Genomic DNA, 24,191 nt, shown 5'->3' with positions numbered 1-24,191 from the left:
TCATTTAATATGTCTATTTAGTCTTTACATATTTTGTATTTATATTAAAATATTGAGTATTTTTTTAAAATAATTATGATATGAATACTTAAGGTGGATAGTTCTTATTAATTTTTGTATAAACAAACGAAAAAATAAATATAATTTTGATAAACAGGTCCACAGTGCGTGTATGTATATGTATATATATCCCCAGAAGAGGAAACGAGAGGCAGTTAATGGCTAATCAGATATCGTCTGCTGAAGCTCTCATCAAATCAGCCACACGTTTCTTCTCAATCCCCTCCCTTTGATTTGACGCCTATTTCTTTGATTTTCTCCATATATAAAACCCCCCAAACTTTATTCAGTCACAACATGTTGAAACCCGTCTCAAGAATTTGATTGGCGACTTTTATTTTACCTACCGATTGTGGCTGTGTTCATATACCTTGGTTTCTACCAATGCTCCGACGTTTATGCGCTTATTTTACGCAGAAACGTGTAATGAATTGAAAAACGAGGGTTAGGAGTGCTTGAATTTTAACCGTTTTGATCGAAAATGTTGTCCGTTTGCTCAGCAACCGCCACCTGCTCTTGTTATGCAAAGGTCAGTGCAGTATCACAATTTTGAATTTCTTCGTTTATTAATGGATTACTGAATTTGGGAATGTTGGATTTGATATCTTTGTTATAAGTTGAATCTATTATGTATCTGGCCTATGATTTCATTATTTAGACAAATCGAAAATTATCCCAAATTGTCGATATAGCTTAGTGAAAAAACTATTTTGCAGGTTCCTATCAATGGAGGATTGAAATCTGTATCTCATAACTTGAACTTATCTGATTTCAGCAGTAATAATGCTGAGAAATCAGTTTTAAATATCTTGAACCGGTCCCATATCGATCAAGTTTCGATTAAGACGCAACCTGCTTCATCTTTGTACACTAACTATGTCGATGGTTCGATGGACACAATCAATCAGTTGACATATCCAAATGGTTTAGGAAACCTGAAACATTTAGGACCAATCATGTATATAGATAGCTCAAGCAATTCGGCGGGAGATGATCAGCTATTGGGCTTTGTGAGTGATACAATGGAAACTGTCGAGAGTGTACAAGTTGATTCTCCTCCAGTGTCGTCAAACATTGATGTTAATTCATCTTCTGGTCAGGAAGTAACCGTTGCTGATGTTGTGTCCAAAGTGAATCAGTCTGTTACCGAAACAATTAAGGGAGGCGAGGATTTTCTGAACAACTTTGTTGATACCGTCACCTCGTCAGTCACAACTACTTTTACAGATGCTAAAGAAGCAGTTGATAGCATCATAAATGATGTCGTCTCCTTTGCTAATAAGTCCGGTGAATCAGCTAATAATAAGCTCACTGGATTAGCTGGCGGGGCGAAGGATGTATCTGGAAAAGCAGGAAGTGCAGCACTTGATGTGTTAAGAAACACGACAGTTGTCATTGAGAACTCTCTGATAGAGGGGGCGAAAACTGTTGGATATGCTTATGGTTCAGCTAAAGAGTTTTTGCCCCCTGATTTCCGTGACGCTCTTAAATTATCCGAAGAAAGTATTCTGAGAGTACTGAATCCTGCTGGGGCAGCTCTTCAACAGGTACCTGTGATTTTTTAGTTCGAAAGGATGAAAAAATGGGTGAATCATGTTCAATGATGCATTTTTAAGGTGTGTTTGTTTGAGGGTTTGGATTTTGAGTTGGAATTTGAATAGTAAAAAATTTGAATTGGAATAGTTATATGATGTAATATAAATAAGTATAGATGAAATGTTTTGAATGTAAGATTGATGTTTAGTATAGTATAAAAAATAAAAAAAAGTAAATGTTTGATTTGATATTTTTGGGGAAACAAATTTGTATGAATAGCGGAAATTCCTCAAAATCTTTGAAACATACACACCCTAATTTACATACTGAGTAGAAAATGTTTGAGCTTCCGGAGACTATTTATTTGTCGCTCCAACATAGAATTGGTCATTATATTGATATTATCGGTTTCTTCAGAAGACGGGTTTTAGTTATTTAACTCTACATTGTTTCCCAAAGGTTTACGTGGTGGTGGAAGGTTTCGAGAAAAGCCTTGGTTTGGACCCTAATGATCCACTTATTCCACTTGCCCTTTTCGTTGGAGCGACAGCTACTTTGTGGTATAAGTTTCCTGAGCGACAGCATTTTTTCGAAGTGATTTTTCACTTTTCAACTTACATTGTGAACATTAATATTGGCCTTCGCTATTCTCCCCTATTTTGATAAATGTAGTTACATTTCTCATCAGATTTGTGCAGGGGTTCTTATAGGGTGTTAAGATACAGTGGATATGCCGGAGACTTATCACCGAAGTTAACTTTTGAGCTGCTACGTGGAAAAGAGAAAGTTGCACTCATCGACATACGGCCTGAGGCAAGATGTTGTACCTTATGTTACTCTTGATTTACCATATAAACATTACTGATATCGATTGATCTTATACATTTTTACTTGTATTGATGCGACAATCTTTATGTTGATGTTGTCCTTTGACTGAGCTCATTTTTTGTTAAAATAGCTTTACTAACTTTTCATGGCTGCATCTGTGTGTGTAAAGAATCTCAGGGAAAAAGATGGCATTCCTGACCTTCGAAGGGCAGCTCGCTCTCGATATGCCAGTGTAACACTCCCCGAGGTCTGTAATCTCTTTTAAAATTTTAGCTTGAAGATAAGAATCCATTGTAAATGTTAGAAAAATTTTAATATCTTTTTCTCATGGCACATGAATTTACAGATTGATGGATCTGTTAAAAGGCTGCTGAAAGGGGGGAGAGACATTGAGGACTCTTTGCTTGCTATTGTTATTCGCAACCTTAAAATTGTCGAAGTACGAAAACAATTCCTTGCCCTTCTTAACTTGCACATAACTCAACTGATATATTTGTCTGCAAATAACTCAACTGAAATTGCTACCTAAATTAACAGACCGAAGTTTGTGATTTGTTTGGAAGTGGTTTTTTGTGCTATGGAAAAACTCTCTTTTGTGGCGATTCAATATTTTAATTGCATAAAGCTTTCAATGATAAGTTTTGATAATTCGAATCAATTTCATGTCTATAGAAGAGGAGCAAGGTTGTAGTTATGGATGCCGATGGATCTCGTTCGAAGGGCGTTGCAAGGACACTGAGCAAGCTTGGAATAAAGGCAAGTAAGATTGAGATAAACTGATTGAATCATACTTTATACCGACAACAAATTAAAACATGCAACTTATTAATCTGTCTTTTTTAAAAGTTACTCATTTCCCTTAATCCTTTTCGTCACCCCAACAGATTATCGTCCTAGAACCTTCGTAAAATGATTCTACTTGAGCCAGCATAGATAGATCCGTAATCATATTATATTTTACTTAAACAAATTACCTCATCCAACATAGATATATCCGTAATCATGTTTAGTATTTTTTCAGTCCTATATTTGTATACTTCGTAATTTATTTGACGATGTGTGTGCTTTTCTATATGATAGAGACCGTATCTAGTCCAAGGCGGCTTTCGTTCTTGGGTGAATGAAGGCATTCGTGTTAAAGCATTAAAGCCTGAGACAGCGTTTACAGTACTCAATGAGGTAACTTTCATCAGAATTTCTTTACTAGTAAGGCTTGGTGAAAATAAAGTAAGATATTTTTAACTCACAGAGCATTGAGTGATGGAGTTCTCCGAACTGTTACAAACTTTTTTGAGGGGAAATTATAATCCACTAACGTGAATCTTCGATCTTATTTATAGGAAGCTGAAGCAATCTTGGAGGAAATTAATCCAACACCATTGAAACTTCTTGGGTTTGGACTGGTAAGTCTCTATTCTACTACATCGGTTTTTTTTAAACCGGGAACTTTTTGCGCATACTCCACTTCAAGACAGTGATTGAAGATCGAAAAAAAGTAAAAACAAAAATTTGAATCAAGATATTTCATATGGTAGAGTAGTACCAAATTGTGAGTATATCTTTTTTTTGTTATCTACGGAGTTTGGTATCTATTTTCAAGAAAATCTATTCCGAAACTCTGGTTTATTGATAGCAAAAGCTGCCGGCATCTGCCTGGAATGGCATTGTCAATATATCATCTCAAATTTATGGGAAGAAATAAGCTATTTCATGTGTTTGCAATGGACAGGTTGTAGCTGTTGCAGCTTATTCGGCGATAGGTATATACCGAATTTTATTTTATTTAATCTTTTGCATATATCAGCCACAAGAATAACAGTTGTTTGTTTGCGGAAATCTTTTAGAACAACCCTTGACTAATCAATATAACCATACAAACTATGAAATTCGAGTGTGTTAGCAATGCAAGAAATCACGGCAAGTATTGTCGTGGTTCTCAATATTGTCAAGCTTTGAATGTGAAAGATTATTGAAACCATTTATTCTTCATTTCTGCAGAATGGGAAAGAACTCTGCAATTCATTGGCATTATCGGCATTGGACAGGTGAGATTTAGCCTCTTAACTATGTTTTAAAAAATCGATACCTTTCAAGTGACTTCATCGATGTTCTCCTTACACTCCAATTTAATTTCACATATCTCATTTTCGATTATTACCAGACTGTGTTCCGGCGAGTTGCTTCTTACCAAGATTCAGGCGACTTTACGCAGGATGTGAGGTACATATATACAGAAATAAATGTTCACAAATCCATCTCAACTTCAAAATCTTTCGCGTTCTTATACAATACTAGATTGGAAAATTCATGTAATGTAGCTTGATAATCGAAGATTATTAATAGCTGTTTGCAAAATCGCCCTTGCGTTCCTCAGGCTGCTGCTATCTCCGGTAAAACTTGGAGGCGAGGCGATTTCGTGGGTAGCCGGGAAGTTAGAAACGAACATTAATGGATTGCCGATGTCTCCATCGTCGTTGGATGTCCAAAGCAGGGTGTTGCAGGCAGCTGCAAAACATGAATCTCAGCCATCTGATGGTGAAGATCCACAAGATCCATCTTCTCAAATGGCTTCTGGCAGTGACAATGTCAAAGTATCTGAAGCTTAGGATGAAGCTTTTGACACAATGTAAGTATCTCTATATGTATATATGTTTCATTGTTATATATATATATATATATATATATATTCTTGGAGGATTTTTTATTTTATTTTATTTTATTTAAAAAAAAACTAATTTTGTTTAGTACATGTTCTACTTTCCTTCTGGTAAAGTTTGCAAGATATGTATATTATGCATACACAACAAGCTACCAACACTAATTTATTGTTAATTTTAATTCGCTATAATTGAAAGTCACGTAGAGTTATTTCTTAACATAGTATATTATGTTGACTTAGTCGGATCAGCATAGCATATGATGAAACTACACTAGAACTTGGGAGTAATTGCCATCCAAATCCAATTTTTTTTTTTATGACTTTTTTAGTGTTAAAAATATTAATTTTTATATATTTCCTCTCCCCTTCCCCCAAACAATCCAAATTTATATGTAATATGTTATTTTTTTTTAATTTAAATTAATTAGTTAAATATTAAATAAATTATAATATTTTGCCCTTCCTGATTTAAAAACTGTCATTGTAGGTGACCAGTATGTATTTATATATAGTACATTATATACTGACTTGAATCCATAGCCTCTATATAACAATGTGCTGTATAAAATTATGTATTGTACCATTTATATTTATAGTTGCATTATATAAATATATTTTTTGTACAAAAATTAATTAGTGGTAGAATATGTTATATATAATTATATCGTATGTTGTATTTGTATTATATTAATCGAAATTATATATTGATTCTCGAAATACAATGTGATGTCAGCAAATCCAGCAGCTGCCATATATATATACACATAAAATAATTTAAGTAAAAGAAAAAATACATATATATATATATATATATACCTAAGCAGTTATACATTTCAATTAATATGTAGGGGGCTTTAGCAGGTCTATTGATAGAGATTAATTTTTAAATGTAAATAAAAAAATTAAAAAGTCTAACCCTTAATTAACTTTTTGTCCAATGATTTTATCTATTACAAATTAATTCAAAATGGTTATTGCATTGTTAATTTGCTGCTATCACTTTATTTTAATTTGGTTGAAAACACACACACACACATATATATATATATATATATTACTTGTAGAGTGATGGTTACAAAATTTCATGTATAACCTCCAAATTACATTACTTGCATTGATTTAGAGAAACAAAGATAACAACCACATCGATCACAACACAAAAACAATAATAATAATAAAAGGTGCAAGAATACAATTGCATGTATAATTAATTAATTAATTTTATTTTGGGCGACATGCCTTCTCTCCGGGCCCTACTTGTCTTACATACTGCAAATTTACATTCATTGCAAATAATCAAAATCATCATCATATGTCTATATATATATATATATATAGAGAGAGAGAGAGAGAGAGAGAATGAAATTAACCTGAAAATAGGCTTCAAGCTTGTTCTTGAGAGAGGAATATTCTTTCTTGAGCTGTCGAAAACTTCTCTTGCATCTGTACCATATATATATATACATATATAAATCTATATCCTCAGCCTCAGGGTTGCATTATATTGCTTTTGTAGTTTGAGATATTATGAATATATATATATATATATATAGAGAGAGAGAGAGAGAGAGAGAGAGAGACCCTTCACAATTTCTTGCTCTGCAATACTCTCGGAATAGAGTGCATTCAGCTTTCACCCTTTTGGCTCCAATGCTGCACACGTTAATTAACTCAAAATCAATAATTACTAAGATTACGGGTGTGTTTCTTTTGGTTGAATTTAGAAAATTTTAGTTTAGTTTTGATATTAAAATAGTATTTGATAGGATGTTCTGCGAGAAGAAAAAATATATTTCTTTTTTTGGAAAATCGCAAAGTTTAAATAATAAAATGTATTAATTTAATTTTTTTGATGTAATATTTAGTAAGAGTAAAAATGTTGAATATACCTTGAAGTGCTGCTTGTGAAATGGTGCATGAAGCTATCCAATTTACAATAATCAAGAGGGTTTTTATCCCTAAAAAGAATTAATAAAAATCAGTCCATCAATAATAATAATAATAATATATGATTTCCTTGACTAGCACTAATCAAGAGTGCAGATAATTAACACAAATAAAATATACAAATAACACATATTCTTTGAAAAAAGAATAGATATTATCGTATATTCTATAAAAGTATATTATGTATTTTTGGTTCTTATGTTGTATTTATATATTATATTATATTAATATAAATAAACTATATGCTTTTATGTAGTAATTAATCTCTGTGTTTGTTAGCATATATTGTGTTATTTAGTACTGAATTTCATTGATATAAATATATATATTTAATTGAAGAACTCACAAGGCTTGTTCGATGCTGACGAGGAACCGGGCCGATTCGCGATAATACGATGCGACAACTTCTTCGACAAAATTAGGGTTAGAATCATCCTGCAGCTCTTCCAGCTGAACAAATTGCTCGTCCAAATATCCCTAATATAAATTAATTTAGCCACATAAAATTATATTTATTAATTTCATTCTAAGTAGACATATTATATAATTATGTTTGGAAATTAAGATAATGCATACACACATATATATATATATATATCATAATTAAACCATTATATTTATGTATGCATATGTACATGAAAATTAAATAGATGCATGCTATGTTATATTTGTTATTTGAATCAAGTTGATCAGTATCTCATTGCTTAATTTAATTTGATTAATTAATTACATAAAACAAATTTTGAGAGCATGTAATATTTATTTATTACATTATGAATTTTGAGCCTATTCAAATTAATATTATATATATTTGAATTCAAGCTCAAATCATTATAATGTGTAACAGTCCTGGATACAAAATCGAAAGCTCTAAATTACTTGCTAAGTACTATGTGCATGTATATAATATTTGGTAAATTATATATATATATATATATATGCAATTTAGCATACATATCTAAAATATTTTATATCATTAAAATTATAATTAAGTTTTAATTTGGACAACTTTTTAGCTAGGTATTACTCTGATTTTTTTATTTGAAGTAATTTTATAAATTGTATTTAATTATAATGCATAAGAGATGAAAATTTTAGTATAAATGAAGAAAAATTACAAATATTTTTACAAGTCCCAAATTAGAAGTTATTACAAATATATACTGAGATGAAGAGGTTATGAATTTTATTGCATAAAAATATGGTCATAACCACATTTTGTCATGATTTTATGTGCAAAAACAAGCAATACTTTGGCTAATATAATATATATAAATATATAAGGACATAATAAAATATTTCATGTATTTATTTTTAAAAACTAAGTATATATATATATATATATATATTTTTTAGTTTGGATTGAAAAGATTTAATATGAGTTTTTGTATATAAATAATATTTGATGCTACCATGTTTTGTAAAATACAAAATCAAATATTAAGATCGTATGTATGTACCCAGTGTCGGAACCAGCTTTGCAGCTTCGTGGGTAAAATTGTTATGTTTATTTGTTCATTTTTTTACCGTTTACTTTTAGTTTCAACTTATTTCAAGCCTATTTTTTATTTGAACGGTTGTTTCTGTGTACAAAAAATAATATAAAGATTTTCTCGTCAATTCATTTATACTAACTTGATGTCATCTTAATTTTTTCAATTTTTATTAACACTATAATGTGGTTGTAAAGAGGAAAAAAAATGAACGAAAACAATATTTAAGATAAAATATTTTATTTTTTATATAATATATTTATAAATAAAAATATTATATATTATTAAAAATTAAAATAATAATAATATGGAAGTTTATGTAGAGTATTAATCCCAAATTGAAGGGGCAAATTTAATTATTAAATAAAAAATTAAAAAAATTATACTTAAAAAAAATTTGGAGAGGGCTTGGAGGGTCAGTTGACCCCAAGCCCCAATGTAGATCCGTTACTGTGTGTGTACCTGATTAAAAAATGACTGCTTCATTGTTGCTAGTTGCCTCTGCATTTTCTTGATTTTTTTCGTGAAGATCAAAGAATGTAGAAAGCAAAATTAAGAGCTAATTTGATCTTTGGTAGAGAGGTGTATGTCTGGAGTATATATAGATATAGAGAGAGAGATATAGAGAGAGAGAGAGAGAAAGAGGTGCATGAATTCTTTGAATCTTTAAACAGTGAAAAAAGAAACAATTATTGAGATGCAAATTATATATATATATATATATATATAAAACCAATACGTGTCTCTCTCTCCTGCTTACCAATTCGATCGATCTCAATTAATATATAATCTCATATATATATATATATATATACTACAAGAAAAAATCATTTTTGTAACAAAATCTCTAAATTTACTTTTTTTTTTTTTTGTTACTAATGACGTTAGAGACGGAATTAGTAATAGAATTACGTTAGCTACATGAACTTTAGGGACGGAATTCCGTTACAAATATATTATTTTTTTTTGTAGTGATATATATATCATCAATTTAACTAATTAATTGCTACTCTTATATAAGTAGGTTTTGTTTATACAATACTTTTGAAATTTTAATGCTATTTTAATTTATTTTTTTAAATATCAAATTAAATATATATATTTTTTTAAATTTTTTTAGAATCTTCAAAACTCACACAAATATCTTGTCTAAACGAAACCATAATCATATATATATATAATTTTATTTGATGTGTAGTATATATATATATATATATATGATGCTTAAATGAATAATTAGTGTGTTATGTACGGTAGATTCTACATGAATAAAAAGGATGTAAGATTAATTAGTTCTTTTACTTTTGGGGTTAATATTCCCTCTCTCATAATGTGTTGTGTATATATTTATTCTGCTGAAATAAATAATATATTTGTTATATAAAATTATAGTTGGTGTGTTTACCTGTAAGATTTTAGTTTTGAGTTTTGATTTTGAATAGTAAAATTTTGAATTGAAATAATTGTTTGATGTGATATAAATATATGTTGATGTGATGTTTTGAATGTAAAATTGAATTTTAGTATAATAAAATAAATAAAAATTGAGTGTTTGATTTAATGTTTTTAAAAAATAAAAAAATGGAATAGTAAAATCAGGTGTAAAATCTGACAAGTAAACACTGTCAGAATATATATATATATATGTTGCATATTATATTATCATCTCCTATTAAATATCTGCTATCCATTTTGCTACTCGAGCAGCATGAAAAATGAACCGTTAATATAAACATATATCACGTGATGAGATCAGAAGCTAGTATTATGTATTGTATAAACTTTTATATATTGTATCTGTATTATATTAATTAATTTGTGTTATGTTACCATATCATTATCTTTAGTGAATTAATACAACAAAATAACTGTAGCCATATATATATATATATATTTTTCTCGTTTCAATTCAAAGTATTTTTTCTATTGTTTACTCAAAAGTATCACTTTTCATTTTTAGTAAAAGCAATAATATAGTAATACCAAATTACCAATAAATTTAATTTAAATTACAAATATACCATTACACATACAATTACTTAATAAAGTCAAATGACAAAATTGTCGAAACTTCTTACACACTTCCAATACTATTAAAATACTCCATCTGTCCCATTGAAAAGTTATCATATTCCATTTTCGCCCGTCCCAAAACAAGGTTACCCTTTCCTAATTTAGTAATTATACTACCTGCTTAACATAATATTACATATCATTTCAACTTACACTATATTACACAAATATAATTACTTTTATATTATACAATACTAATAGATAAAATATTTCTGTCTTTTTCACTGCAATCCATTATAATACTACTAATAAAAAATTTACGTGCAAAGAATAAACGACAATATTGCACGAGAAGTATTATTTCTTAATATAATCCAAACCAGCAAAGTCCCTTTCAAATAGAGTACATAATATGTTGTGTGTCATTGATAAGGTATAATGGGATTTGCTGTTTGGGGGGAAAAAAAGCATAATGCAGGTTTAATTAAAACATCAAATCAATCCAAAAATGCACATCAAATTAAATATTATCAATTAGGGATACATCATTTCATTAAATTAATAATTAAATAACTATAAGATTATAGTAGTAGTTAACTATATCCTAGTGAAATATTCCTATATATATTATAATTGGTGAATTAAAGCTTCTTTCTTAATTAAGTAGTGGGAACTACTATTAATTTGTGCTTCATGGATTTAATTAATTAATTAGTTGATGTGGCTTTGGTGGATTGAGAATATATTTCGGGTGTGTTTGTTCGGGGATTTGGATTTTGGATATAGTAAAAATTTTAAATTTAAATAGTTGTATGATGTGATATAAATAGGTGTTGATGCGATGTTTTGAATATAAAATTGATTTTTAATATAATATAAAAAATATGTGTTTGATTTGATATTTTTGGGGGGAAAAAATTGGATGAATCGTTGAATTTAAATCCAATCTTCCAAACAAACACACACCCCCCCATGACAACACATCATTATAATTATAATTATATACTCCATCTGTCTCAAAACTATAATTTGGGTTGTGTTTGACACGAAATTTTAAAAATATTAATATTATATTAGTAGTGGATAAAACGTACATGTAAAAAAAATTTTTTGCCTTGTGAGTGTATTAATGTAAAAAGTATAGACAATTGTGTAATAATAATGAAAAAGTAATGGTAATTTTATAGTGATATGATTATTTATAGAAATGAGACACAAATGGTAAACATGACTATTGTATTGGGATGAATGGAGTATATATATATATTATCTACCAATAAAAATAAATAATATATCTAAAAGAGACATGAATTAGAATCCCCCAAAAGGTAATTAAATTAAAATTATGGTTTATTCCCCCAATTGATTGACATCTCATTATGTATATGAATGTGAATGTGAATGTGAATGTGAATATGAATGTGAATATGATCTTTTGCATTTGGAGAAATGAAATATGAATTTCGATCGAGAAGATATATAAGTTTCTTAAATCTTCCATAGATATCAATATTATAATTCATCTAATTATGTAATTAATTTCTGCAATAATATATATACTAATAATAATGATATACTTTTTAATTAAATATTCTTTACTTTATTCCTCTGCCATATTTACAACCTCACCAACATTTTTGTCACATATATGTATATATATATATATATATTTTTTTTGGTTGGCTGCTAGCTGCATGCAGAAAGGTGGTGGGTGCATGATGAGTTGATTTTAGTGACTGATTGAGGAATGGGATTAGAAAAACGCGACTATTGATTGGCTGGAAATGCGATTCTTATATATATATATACCAAATTAAATAGCGCTTTCATTTTATTATTTCAGTTTCTTTAATTAATTTGTTGATTTGAAATTAGAATCCCACTTGTCTCTAGTACCCTCCAACACTTCACGCCTCTAGAATATACTCTCTCCGTCCACAAAATAAGTATACATTTATTTTTTGCACGGAGATTAAGGAATAATAGTATTTTAATTATAGTGGGTAGGTAAAAGTAGTAAAATGATATTTTTGCCCTTACCTTTTTTTTTGTATAAAAGTAACGATGTGATGTAAAGTAGGGGTATTTATGAAAAAAATGGGGTATTTAATGAAATAATTACTTTGTAATTGCACGCCCCAAAATAGAAACATGTATACTTTCTAGCTGGACGGAGGGAGTATTAGATTTGGTTTTTTAAGAAAAATAAAAAATTATAAATGTATTTTTAGAAAATCGTGTAAATAATATTAAAAATAATATTTTATATTGAATTATTGATATTTTAAAAGTGTCATTTATTATTTTGTAATGAGCTAAAAAAATACTCTTTCCGTCCCAAATACCATGTCCATGTTGCCGTTTCTGTCCGTCCCATATGCCATGTCACTTTCCTTTTATGAAAAATGATTACACACTTTAATCTCATTTTAAATTTTTTAATATTATTTTTTTAATTTTAATTAAACTAATTAGTTATTTTAATCTTAATTTATAATTATTTATATTATAGGATAATTATTTTCACTAATACATTTTTAATTATCTACTAATTACACCCCTCCTAAAATACCGTGTCTACAGTGTAGCTGACACGGTATCTGGGACGGAGGGAATAATAATAAGAGTATTTTATTTGGTTTTTGATAACGTGATAACTCATGACTTCATGATCACGTAATCATTTTCACATTAACATACCATCTCTTACGATAATTTTATTGATTAATAAAAATGTATAAAATAATTTGATATTTTTATCCTTAAAAAGTACAAATAAAGTAATAAAATTTTTGTAATTTATATAAAAGTATAAGTAGTCTTATATATATATATTATATTAATATTATTATATTTTTAAATAATATTTATAGAAAATTATGCCACCAAAAAAATTAGTTGAGTCAACAAACTCATTTGGCTATATGCAAATTATTATATCTCCTCATCTTTATTTTATACTATCTTTCTTTCAATTCAATAAAATATATTTATTTATATTTATATGAAAATTATTATTTTTTTAAAATTATAGTTTTTAAAAATATATATATCATTGCATAGAAAATAAAATTTTATATAATATACAAAATTATTTATCCCTTCGTCCAATATACCATATCCATGTTGTGGTTTCTGTCCATCCCACATTTCATGTCACTTTCTTTTTTGGAAAATAATTACACACTTTAATCTCATTGTTAAACTTTTTAATTTATTTTTTTAATTTTAATTAAACTAATTAATTATCTTAATCTTAATTTATAATTATTTATATGATAAAATAATTATTTTCACTAATACATTCTTAATTATCTACTAATTACACCCCTCCTAAAATATCGTGTCTACAGTGTAGCAGACACGGTATATGGGACGGAGGGAGTACTTTTTTTAAATTTCTGTTTACCTGCCTTGGCGTAGAGGAGATAGGAGAAATCTCTAAGGCCATCTCCAACCGGACAACTTCATTTATACAATTATAACTCTAAAAATGCAGTTACTACAGTAATTTAACTCTAACTTACAACTCTATTTTCAAATATTCTCTAAATATTCTATTTTATATATTATTTTAAACAATTTTTATATTAAAAAAATATAAATATATACAATTAAAATATAAAAAATTACAGATTAATTCTTATAGGGACCAATTTACGATATGCAAAAATTTTAAAAATTAAAAAAAAAGAGTAAAAAACGCCAACATTGGTGTTGCAGTGTTGCAACTTAAAAAATAGTATTGCACTGTAGCAAACACAAAAAATGGTATTGAATATGCAGTTAGGTTGGAGATGTAAAACTCCAAATATAGAACTGTAACAGGTTGCGTTGGAGATGGTCTTAAGTAGAGATCTCACATTTGAGGATGCTCTTATATATTCGAATAAATAAAAGTCTGCATTACTCAATATCACCTAAACGAAGTTTTTTTTTTTTAATAGTAATTGGATATAATATTTTATAGAAATTAAATTTATTGTCTATTTACAAATAAAAAAATAAAAAAAATGTTGTAAAGTAAAAATTACTAAGGAAACAAAGCCAAAAACATCACCAAGAACATAAGATATTTGTTTATCTTTTCCGATTCATTTTTGTTAAAATATATACTCTATCAATTCACTCTTAATCTAGTCATTTGATTTTTATCCAATAATTTTAGAATATTAATATTTTTATAAATAATTAATATAATAGGATGATGAAAAAAAAAGAATCTTTTTTACCTCTTAACTCATTCATTTTTAATGACTTTTTTTTTGTAAAGTAATAGTAGTGACAAGTTTTTGTTAATGAAGAAGTTTGTCCAAAAATATGAGAATGATATGAGCAAGTAAAGTATATAAGAAAATTAACAACAGAAGAATAAATAAACATAGAAAAAAAAATTGCAAATGAGAAAAAAATTAAAACAAAAAAAAAAAAAAATTGTATTACCTTTGACACAAATTTTTTGTTTGTTTGCTTTAAACACGCTTTTTAGAGCATAATTTATATGGTCCTTACAAAAAATTGTCTTTATCTTCTTATTTGAATTGGATAGGCCTAGCTGTGTTTGTTTGGAATTTGGACTTTGAGCTGAGATTTGAATAGTAAAAATTTTGAATTTGAATAGTTATATGATATGATATAAATAAGTGTTGATGTGATGTTTTGAATGTAAAATTGATTTTTAGTATAATATGAAAAATAAAAAATAGGTGTTTAATTTGGTGTTTTTTGAAGAAAAAAATTGGATGAACACTGGATTTAAAATCCAATCCCCCAGACAAACACACAATTATTGTGTTTATATTTGTTGATGGGTGACATAAATAGATATATTTTGAAAAGTATAAGAGTTAGTTCATGGGATGGAATTTTTTTTTTTTTTTTGAGAAATTGAATGTGTAATTAGTTGTGACGTACATGCAAATAAGTACTCCCTCCGTCCCACATAATTTGTCCATATCTTTTATTTTCGTCCGTCCCACATAATTTGTCCTTTCTATTTTAGAAATATAATTATGCACTTTAATTGCATTTTAAATTTTAAATTTTATAATTTTCTTAATTTTAATTAAACTATTTATTTATCTTAATCTTAATCTATAATTATTTGTATTAAATAATAATTATTTTTACTAATATACTTCTTAATTACTTACTAATTATACTTTACCTAAATTCCCGTGTCTACAAAAATACACCCATATTACATGGGACGGAGGGAATATAACGTTAAAAGAATATAAATTAAATTTTTTGAAAATATGTAAATAAAAAAAAAGTATGAATTTAACTGATAATAAATTTTTTTAAAAATCATATATATATATATATTGTTTCCTGGCTAACATAAGCTTAGACTTGTATTTAGAGCAAACAAGGTGAAACAATTTTAGAAGACTTCACCTTTATACTCGAGGCTTTTTTATCGACTATTTAAACTTATGATTTTGCAGTTATCTGAATTGCGAAATTTAAGAATCGACGCTCTTGAGAGAAAGCCTCATGCAGTTGAAACGACTTCGAATATCTTTTTTTTTTTTTTTTTTTTCTCACGTCCATCTCCCTCAAACAGACAAACATTTCATCACTATCCAATCTCAATCAATATTGTCGTTTCCTTACAAGTGAATGCTCTATATCTCATGAAATTGTCTTTTATAAGTTTTAAAGTAATTGATTGTGTACTTACTCTCATTTCATCACTATCCAATCTCAATCAATATTGTCGTTTCCTTACAAGTGAATGCTCTATATCTCATGAAATTGTCTTTTATAAGTTTTAAAGTAATTGATTGTGTACTTACTCTCAGCTACCTTCAAATCTCAGTATCATGCAATCAATCAAAAACATCGTCTTATTCTTTATTTTTCAAAAAACGGGATTTGGGTGGTTTCGACTTTGAATTCTAATTTTGATTTCGATTTCAGTTTCAACTATTGGACGAGACCGAGATTGTTGTGTAAGCTTCCTTCATTGTTTATTTCAAACACTTCATCAATACAATTGGGTGAAGTTTCTATATATACATTTCATATTCATACATTTGTTGTTGATACACTTCTGTTGTTGTTGCTCCTCCTATATGATTTCACTACTAAATCTTTAAAACAATTTGCCGAGATTCGGACAGAGGTTAGGCCTAGAAAGATTATTTTCAATTCAATTTCGAAAAAGAGGCGAAGAAATTGAATGAAAGTATATTGGCAAAATGATACGAAACAAACTTGTGAGATTTCATTGAGACAAAAATAAAGCCACCTTATATGATTGAAAGTTAAAGGAACTAAAGCTTTTTATTTGGCCTTCATACTTAAGCTATAGAGACTTTTTTAATGTACAAAATGACTGTGTTTACTGTTAGACTTAAAATTGGGTTAAATGCAATAAGATACTATTAATTTCAATGTATTCACTTTAAAAAGGAGTTTGAGGGTCACCGGGCCCCCAAGTTTTAAATTTTGTTTAATTTTTTAGTATATTTATTTTTTTTTAAAAAAAATACTCCATCCGTTCCAAACAATGTGCAACGTTTGTTTTGGATACGAATTTTTAGGTGGGTAGTATATTAAATAAGATAATTAAAAAATTAAATGATGTGACTAAGAGAGAAATATATATTTTATTTTTTTTATTTGGGTGATGAGATGAGATAAAGGGCGGAATAGAGATTAAATATAATTAATTATTTCCTATTTTGAAAATATTGCAGGGTATTTGAGATATAAAAAAAAGAAAATATTGTATAGTGTTTGGGACGGAAGGAGTATCAGATTAGTAAAGTTTATCGACAATCAGCCCCTTGATATTTGGGGTTTAGACAATTGTTTGTTTAGTGGTTTGATTTATTTATTTTTTTAAAAAAAAGAAAATTACGAAGATATAAGAAATTGCGTCAATAATACAAAAACATACGCCCTCCATTTGCGTCTAAGGGTCACATTTATGCGTCATTGTATTTAATATTAAAAATATTCTTATATTTGTATAATTTTTTTATACAAATATCCTTCTATTAGTATTATAAAATGCTAATAAAAATACTTTTGTAATTTTTTTTATTTTAGTAAATGAGACATTTTGAGCCGAAAGGAGATAGTAATATTTTATATTGATGTTAAATTTTTTGAAAAAAAATAAAAAATACATATTAAAAAAAAATGTGTGCAAACAAATTTATATTGGTAACTTTATTTAAATATAGCGGTTAAGATGCAATCAGTGATTATAATTTTTTTAACCATGACACCAAAAGTAATTAAAACTTTTTACTATGGAAACAAAATTGATTATTTTTTATATTTTTAGGGACTACTTTTTATTTTTTTCCATAATTAAAAATACTCATTACTTAAAACTAAACTAAAACATACAATAATGTGTTATTTTAACAAAATCTATATATATATATATATATCGAAAATATTACTATATTACGCATATACATTATTTCTCGTATTAATCATTTGTAACTTAGCATTAAAAATTTTTCTTTCAAAAGAAGAAAATAATAAAGAAATCAAATACCTTTACCAAGGTTAATCCGCCATTGTCGTCCTACGACATCCACATTAGAGGTTTCTTCACTGCAGAGAAACTCCCACTTCATTTATTTTATATAAAATAAAATTAACAAGATGACATGAAAATTAAAGGTCAAGAGCTCCCGTGCTCTGCCCAGCAATTCAATGGCAAAATTATTGTATTTAATATTGTCAGTGTTTCAATTAAATTAGGATACATGGTAAAAAAAACAAATAAGAAGCTTTTTTATTATTATTTTTATATAGTTTATTTAAATTATATATATTAATATTTTTTATATTACATAAATTCTTATTTTTATAAAATAATATTAATATTGAATATATATTTTTGTTTATTTAAATATAATTAATTTATTATAATAAATAAATATTGACATATTTTTATTTAATAAAAATTTTAATTAAATATAATTAATTAATAATAATATTAATAATATTTAATTTTGTAATGATCTTATGATTTATTCAATAAATTATAAAAATAATTAAAATAAATATATTTACTAATTGTATTTTTTTAAAAAAAAATTAAAATAAGAACATAATAATAATCATATTAAGGTCATCTCCAACCCTCCACCCCATTTACCGTTGCTACAGTAAAAATGCAGTTGATCTACGGTAATTTTACTCCAACCATAAACTTCAATTTTTACTCTAAAAAGTATATTCTCTATATATTCCTCTTTTATATTATTTTATATAATTTTTCATATTTATAAATTACACCCCAACTTTAATTTATTTTTAATCCATACACATATAATTTATATTTTATTTAAAAATTACATATATAAAAATTAATATTTATAATTAATAACTATTACAAATAAAATTAAACATTATTTTTAAAAAAATTAAAATTATATCACTTTTCAAACAGTAAAATTATATATCAATTTAAAAAATAAAATTATACATTATTTTTAAAAAAATGAAATTATATATTATTTTTCAAAAACTAAAATTATATCACTTTTAAAAAATAAAATTATACATTATTTTTTAAAAAATAAAATCACATACAACTTTTTAAAATATAAATTATATATTAACTACTAAAAAATTAAAATTACACAAAGATACCAAAAATATAAAAAACACAATAAAAACTCCACTCAAAAAATGGAGTGAAGTAACAGTGTTACTCCAAAGTAACACTGTGTATATCTGCAAAAATGGGGGGAATTTAAGGGTGAGTTGGAACCCCTCCCCCATTTTTTGTACAACACAGTGGGTTAGAAATGATCTAATAAATATTTGTTATAACATATAATTTAAATTATTAAATAAATATTAATAAATATATATATTAGATAAATTATTATAAACTTTTAATAATTTAATAATATAGAAAAAAAGAAAGAAAAACTAAAGTTTGTATAAATAGGTTTCTTTGACGTGAGTATAAAATGATATGAATTTTTCCATGGAGAAGAAGATAGATGGAAGAAACCATTATGGGTTTCATTGACATGGATGGTCTTAGCTGAGCTATTCTTCTTCAACAGCAATATTCTGTGCAGCAAGGAAATCGGAATGAATGAGAATGACAGCTGCAGGAACAGTAGTATGGTGTGCGGAGAAATGATTGTCAGATGGAAAGCGAAAGCGAAAAAGCTATGTTAAAGAAAAAAATTAAAGCCAAAGCAAAATGATTCCGATTCCCCGTACCAGAGAGACATGGCCATCATTGCTGCTTCCTCTGCCTACTCTCCTTTTCATTTTCCCCAAATCTCTCTATTAGTTCAGATCCAGTGGAGTTTCGCTTCCAATTTCAAGCCGTTATGACGCAGGAAGCGCCGCCAGGAGTCCACGCCGTCGATTTCCGTGCGCCGCCGCCCTCTCCGGTGGCGCCGGGGCGGCGCTCGTCGTTCGCGAACGACGACGTTTTGACGGAGTACCTGCAGCAATCGCTCAGAGTTCCCGACCTCGTTCTCCCCGACAAGGTTTTCCCCCGCCAGAAGACTCTCCAAAACCCTCCGAAAATCAGATTTCGGGATTTGGAATCGCTGGGGACCGGCCCTGAAGGAGCAGAGATTTGTCGATTGATTGCGCAGTTAGGGTGCTTGGAAGTGATTAACCATGGAATATCTAGGGATTGGATCGATTTCGTTATGGAATTGGGGAACGGCGTGTTTGAGCTCCCGCCGGAGAAGAAGCGAGTGGTGGCGAGGTCGCCGGAGCGGCGGTATGGATTCGAGGAGAGTGACGAGGGGGAAGAGGTTAGAGATCGAAGGGAGGAATTTATATGGATGGGTGAAGAAGAAATGCGGGTGGAAATGGAGGGAATTTGGCCATTCAGATATTCGAATTTCAGGTAAAAACAAAACCTTCCGGTCTCCAATAAAGCAATTCAATATTATAAGTGTGTTTATTTTTTATTTTAGTTTTTATTTTGATTTTGGTTTTGGTTTTGATTTTGATTTTGAATATTAAAATTTTGAGTCGAGATGGTTTTGATGAATATAAATATTTATATTCCCTCCATCCCAGAAAAGATATCTTATGGGAAGTCAGCACGAGAATTAAAAGAGTTGGTATAAAATAAAAAGTAAAATACTAAAATACAATTTATTTTTTTCAATGATTTTAAAAAGTGGGTTAGAATAATAATTAGAGGGAGTTTGGAAAAATAGAATAATTTTGTTATAAAGTGGAGACCATAATTACTAAATATGGAAACAAGACAATTGTTTTGGACGGACGAAAACGAAAAAACAAGAGAACTCTATTGAGACGGAGTATAAATAAAAACAAGTATTTGATTTGATGTTTTCAAAAAAAATTACTATCTACTTCTTATTTAAAGGTTGTCATTTTCCATTTTTTTTTTACTAATGTTACAACTTTTTAATTTAAGTAATTGTACTACCTACTAATATAATAAATATCCTTCCAACTTATACTATATTTATTATACAAATATTATTAATTTTATATTACACAATACTAATAGAGGTATTTTCGTCTTTTTCACTACAATCCATCGTAATTCTAATATTAAAAAATTTACGTGTAAAAAATAAACGACAATCATGGATAAAATTCCATAAGTAAACAAATAGTGTCTTTGGGATTTGATGAATAGGGTCTCTTTCTTTTGATTTAGTTTGAAAATTTTTTTATTCGAGTTTGACATTAAAATAATGTATAATGTGATATTTTGTGAAAAGAAATTTTTTTTTCCCAAAAATACAGAGTTCAAATAATAAAAAATTGATGTTTGATGGTTAAAGAAACACACTCATAGGTTTTGATTTGAACAATAAAATTTTAATATACTCTAGTCCTAAGTGGGAATTGATACTAAAATTGAATTTTAATTATAAAAAATAAAAATAATAAATATTTGATGTAATATTTTGAAATATTTTTTTTAATAGTTGTTTGCTAATATTTTTTTCGATACAATTTTTAGTTATATATTTTATTCATTTATAATAATTTGATATTGAATATAAAATATTAATCCCTCCGTCCCAGACACCATGTCCATTATGCCGTTTTGTTCGTCCCACATACCATGTCACTTTTCTTTTTTAGAAAATGATTACACACTTTAAATCTCATTTTAAATTTTTTAATTTTAATTAAACTAATTAGTTATCTTAATCTTAATTTATAATTATTTATATTATAAGATAATTATTTTCACTATTACATTCTTAATTATCTACTAATTACACCCCTCCTAAAATACTCTCTTAAAATATCGTGTCTACAGTGTAGCAGACACAAAGTATTTTATATTACATATATTTTATATTAAAAAAATTATTTTAAATTAAAACACTAAATAAACACATTTGAGTAAGAGAAATCAAAATTAATAAATGAATCATTTTTCTTTCTGATTAATTTATCTTCAATATAAAAAAATATAAAAAAATAAAAATAAAAATGAAAAATTTGAAATAGTATGTATGTATTTTTATTAATTTATTCATTATTAACTATTTAACTTTTACAATGTTCACTCCAATATATAGTCTCTTCTAGGTGGATTTATCCATATATTATACTACATCCGTCTTACTCTAAAGATTTTATTTATTTTTCTTGTGTTAAAATGATATTTTAATGATAAATACAATGAAACAAAAGTTAAATGTGATCGTTAGGGAGAGGTGGACGGAGGGACGATGGAGTATTTTTTTTCTATATTTCTTACGAAGAATCAATTCTCATTCTTTAACAATTCAATTTGTTGCTATCATTAAAAGCACCCTAATTTTCAGCCAGGAAATGGCGAAGCTGTCAGCTGAGATAGCAGAAATAGGAAGAACAGTGGTCCAATTTCTAGAGCAGCAGATCGCAATGAGGATCCGCCATGGAAGTGGGGAGGAAGAAGGTTCAGGTTCAGAAAATGTGTGCTGCTGCAGTGTGCAGAAACACCAGAAAAGGAGAGTGGAGGAAGAAGAAGGAGAAGGAGAGATGAACGTAAATGCAGTGAGATATGATGTAATAAGAATGCTGATAAGTGGGGGTGAATTCCCACATGCATTGTGCCTCCATTTGTGCAGTGGTGCAGCAGACTTCCATGTTTACTCCAGAAAAGGTTGGATTTCATTCTCCCCTGATCAAGATTCTCTGGTGGTCACCATTGGAGACATGATGCAGGTACCTACTACTACTACTACTGCATCATCGATATGCATATTATATAGTAGATCAAAAACATCGTAGTTTAGATATCGAAAAGACACAGGAAGGAAGCTTTAATCAAGAAATAATGAAAAGATTTAAGGGCCCTTTTGGTAGAGTAGTATTGTGATGTTTGAATGATGCAAATAATTGTGTTCTTGGCCAAAATGGAGCTTTAATAAAGAAATAGTGAAGAGATTAAAGGGCCCTTTTGGTTAAGTAGTATTTGGATGTTTGAATGGTGCAAATAATTGTGTTCTTGGCAAGAATGGAGCTTTAATCAAGAAATAATGAAAATATTAAAGAGCCCTTTTGGTTGATAAGTATTGTGATGTTTGAATGATGGAAATAATTGTGTGTTCTTGGCAAGAATGGGGCTTTAATCAAGAATGGAGCTTTAATCAAGAAATAATGAAAATATTAAAGAGCCCTTTTGGTTGATAAGTATTGTGATGTTTGAATGATGGAAATAATTGTGTGTTCTTGGCAAGAATGGGGCTTTAATCAAGAATTAATGAAAAGATTAAAGGGCCCTTTTGGTTGAGTAGTATTGGGATGCTTGAATGATGCAAATAGTTGTGTTCTTGGCAAGAATGTAGCTTTAATCAAGAAATATTGAAACGATTAGAAGGCCCTTTTGGTTGAGTGGTATTGGGATGTTTGAATAATGCAAATAATTGTGTTCTTGGCAAGAAGGAAGCTTTAATCAAGATTAAAGGGCCCTTTTGGTTGAGTAGTATTGGATGTTCGAATGATGCAAATAATTGTGTTCTTGGCAAGAATGAAGCTTTAATCAAGATTAAAGGGCCCTTTTGGTTGAGAAGTATTGTGATATTTAATGATGCAAATAATTGTGTTATTGGCAGGAATGGAGTGATGGGCAATACAAACATGTGATAGGAAGGCCTGTCTTCAAAGGTGAAGTTGAAGAAGGTAAGAAGAACAATGGTAATATTTCCATGGGTTTTCTCTATTCTCCCCCAAACATTAGTGTTAGAGATGATGATGATGGTGACACAGTTGTAACCATTTCACTCACAAACCAAATCATTCTTGCCCTGCTTCTTATTATGATCTACCAGTTCTCTGTTTTTGTCTACACAAGATTTTTTTAAGTGTTTGGGGTTTGGGTACATTTGTTTGACAAATGTTGGTATTATTGATTGTTTTGGATCGCGAATTGAGTGTAAATCTAAGGAGTTGTGAGTGGTTTGTGAGCATTTGTTTCTTGCCTACACTTGTAAGGATAGATATATATATATATATATAGATAGAGAGAGAGAGAGAGAGAGAGAGTTTCTTGAAAGAGATTGCCTTTGTATCTTTGGTACCAGATCCCTGCAAATTAAATTCAACTTGTGTTCTAAATTAATCAACAGTCAAATTAATAAATTTAATTTATGCAACATATTATCAAGAAATATATGTATACACAGACCACTTCATAACAGTTATATTATCAAACA

General features: G+C 28.2%; 3 protein-coding genes across 4 annotated transcripts; 2 read left to right on the top strand and 1 right to left on the bottom strand.

Annotated features, from left to right (window-relative positions):
- Positions 1 to 220: 220 nt before the first annotated feature.
- On the top strand, positions 221 to 5,282 carry LOC127263055 (uncharacterized). 2 transcript variants are annotated; one of them, XM_051291990.1, is made up of 13 exons: positions 221 to 589; positions 777 to 1,607; positions 2,056 to 2,156; positions 2,307 to 2,409; positions 2,594 to 2,671; positions 2,771 to 2,863; positions 3,097 to 3,180; positions 3,505 to 3,603; positions 3,765 to 3,827; positions 4,154 to 4,184; positions 4,423 to 4,469; positions 4,586 to 4,644; positions 4,799 to 5,282. In XM_051291990.1, exons 1-13 carry the CDS (start codon positions 542 to 544, stop codon positions 5,028 to 5,030), a joined length of 1,869 nt encoding a protein of 622 aa, XP_051147947.1. In that variant the 5' UTR covers positions 221 to 541; the 3' UTR covers positions 5,031 to 5,282. The 2 variants fall into 2 exon arrangements, with proteins under 2 accessions (XP_051147947.1, XP_051147946.1); XM_051291989.1 differs by having other exon boundaries at positions 222 to 589; positions 2,295 to 2,409.
- A 982-nt stretch (positions 5,283 to 6,264) lies between these two features.
- On the bottom strand, positions 6,265 to 9,136 carry LOC127263107 (histidine-containing phosphotransfer protein 4-like). Its single transcript, XM_051292064.1, has 6 exons — positions 8,986 to 9,136; positions 7,377 to 7,507; positions 6,973 to 7,041; positions 6,665 to 6,736; positions 6,454 to 6,526; positions 6,265 to 6,352 (listed from the first exon to the last, which is right to left on the bottom strand). The coding sequence occupies exons 1-6, from the start codon at positions 9,028 to 9,030 to the stop codon at positions 6,305 to 6,307; spliced, it is 438 nt and encodes a 145-aa protein (XP_051148021.1). The 5' UTR covers positions 9,031 to 9,136; the 3' UTR covers positions 6,265 to 6,304.
- A 10,600-nt stretch (positions 9,137 to 19,736) lies between these two features.
- Positions 19,737 to 24,088, top strand: LOC127262945 (leucoanthocyanidin dioxygenase). Its single transcript, XM_051291815.1, has 3 exons — positions 19,737 to 20,398; positions 22,320 to 22,701; positions 23,592 to 24,088. Exons 1-3 carry the CDS (start codon positions 19,866 to 19,868, stop codon positions 23,838 to 23,840), a joined length of 1,164 nt encoding a protein of 387 aa, XP_051147772.1. The 5' UTR covers positions 19,737 to 19,865; the 3' UTR covers positions 23,841 to 24,088.
- The last annotated feature ends 103 nt before the right edge of the window (positions 24,089 to 24,191 follow it).

This window comes from Andrographis paniculata, unplaced genomic scaffold (assembly GCF_009805555.1).
Source record: "Andrographis paniculata isolate CXL003 unplaced genomic scaffold, ASM980555v1 Contig66END, whole genome shotgun sequence".
Classification (NCBI taxonomy): Eukaryota; Viridiplantae; Streptophyta; class Magnoliopsida; order Lamiales; family Acanthaceae; genus Andrographis; species Andrographis paniculata.
The sequence above is the reverse complement of the archived record's forward strand: the minus strand, read 5'-3'. Positions and strand labels throughout refer to the sequence as shown.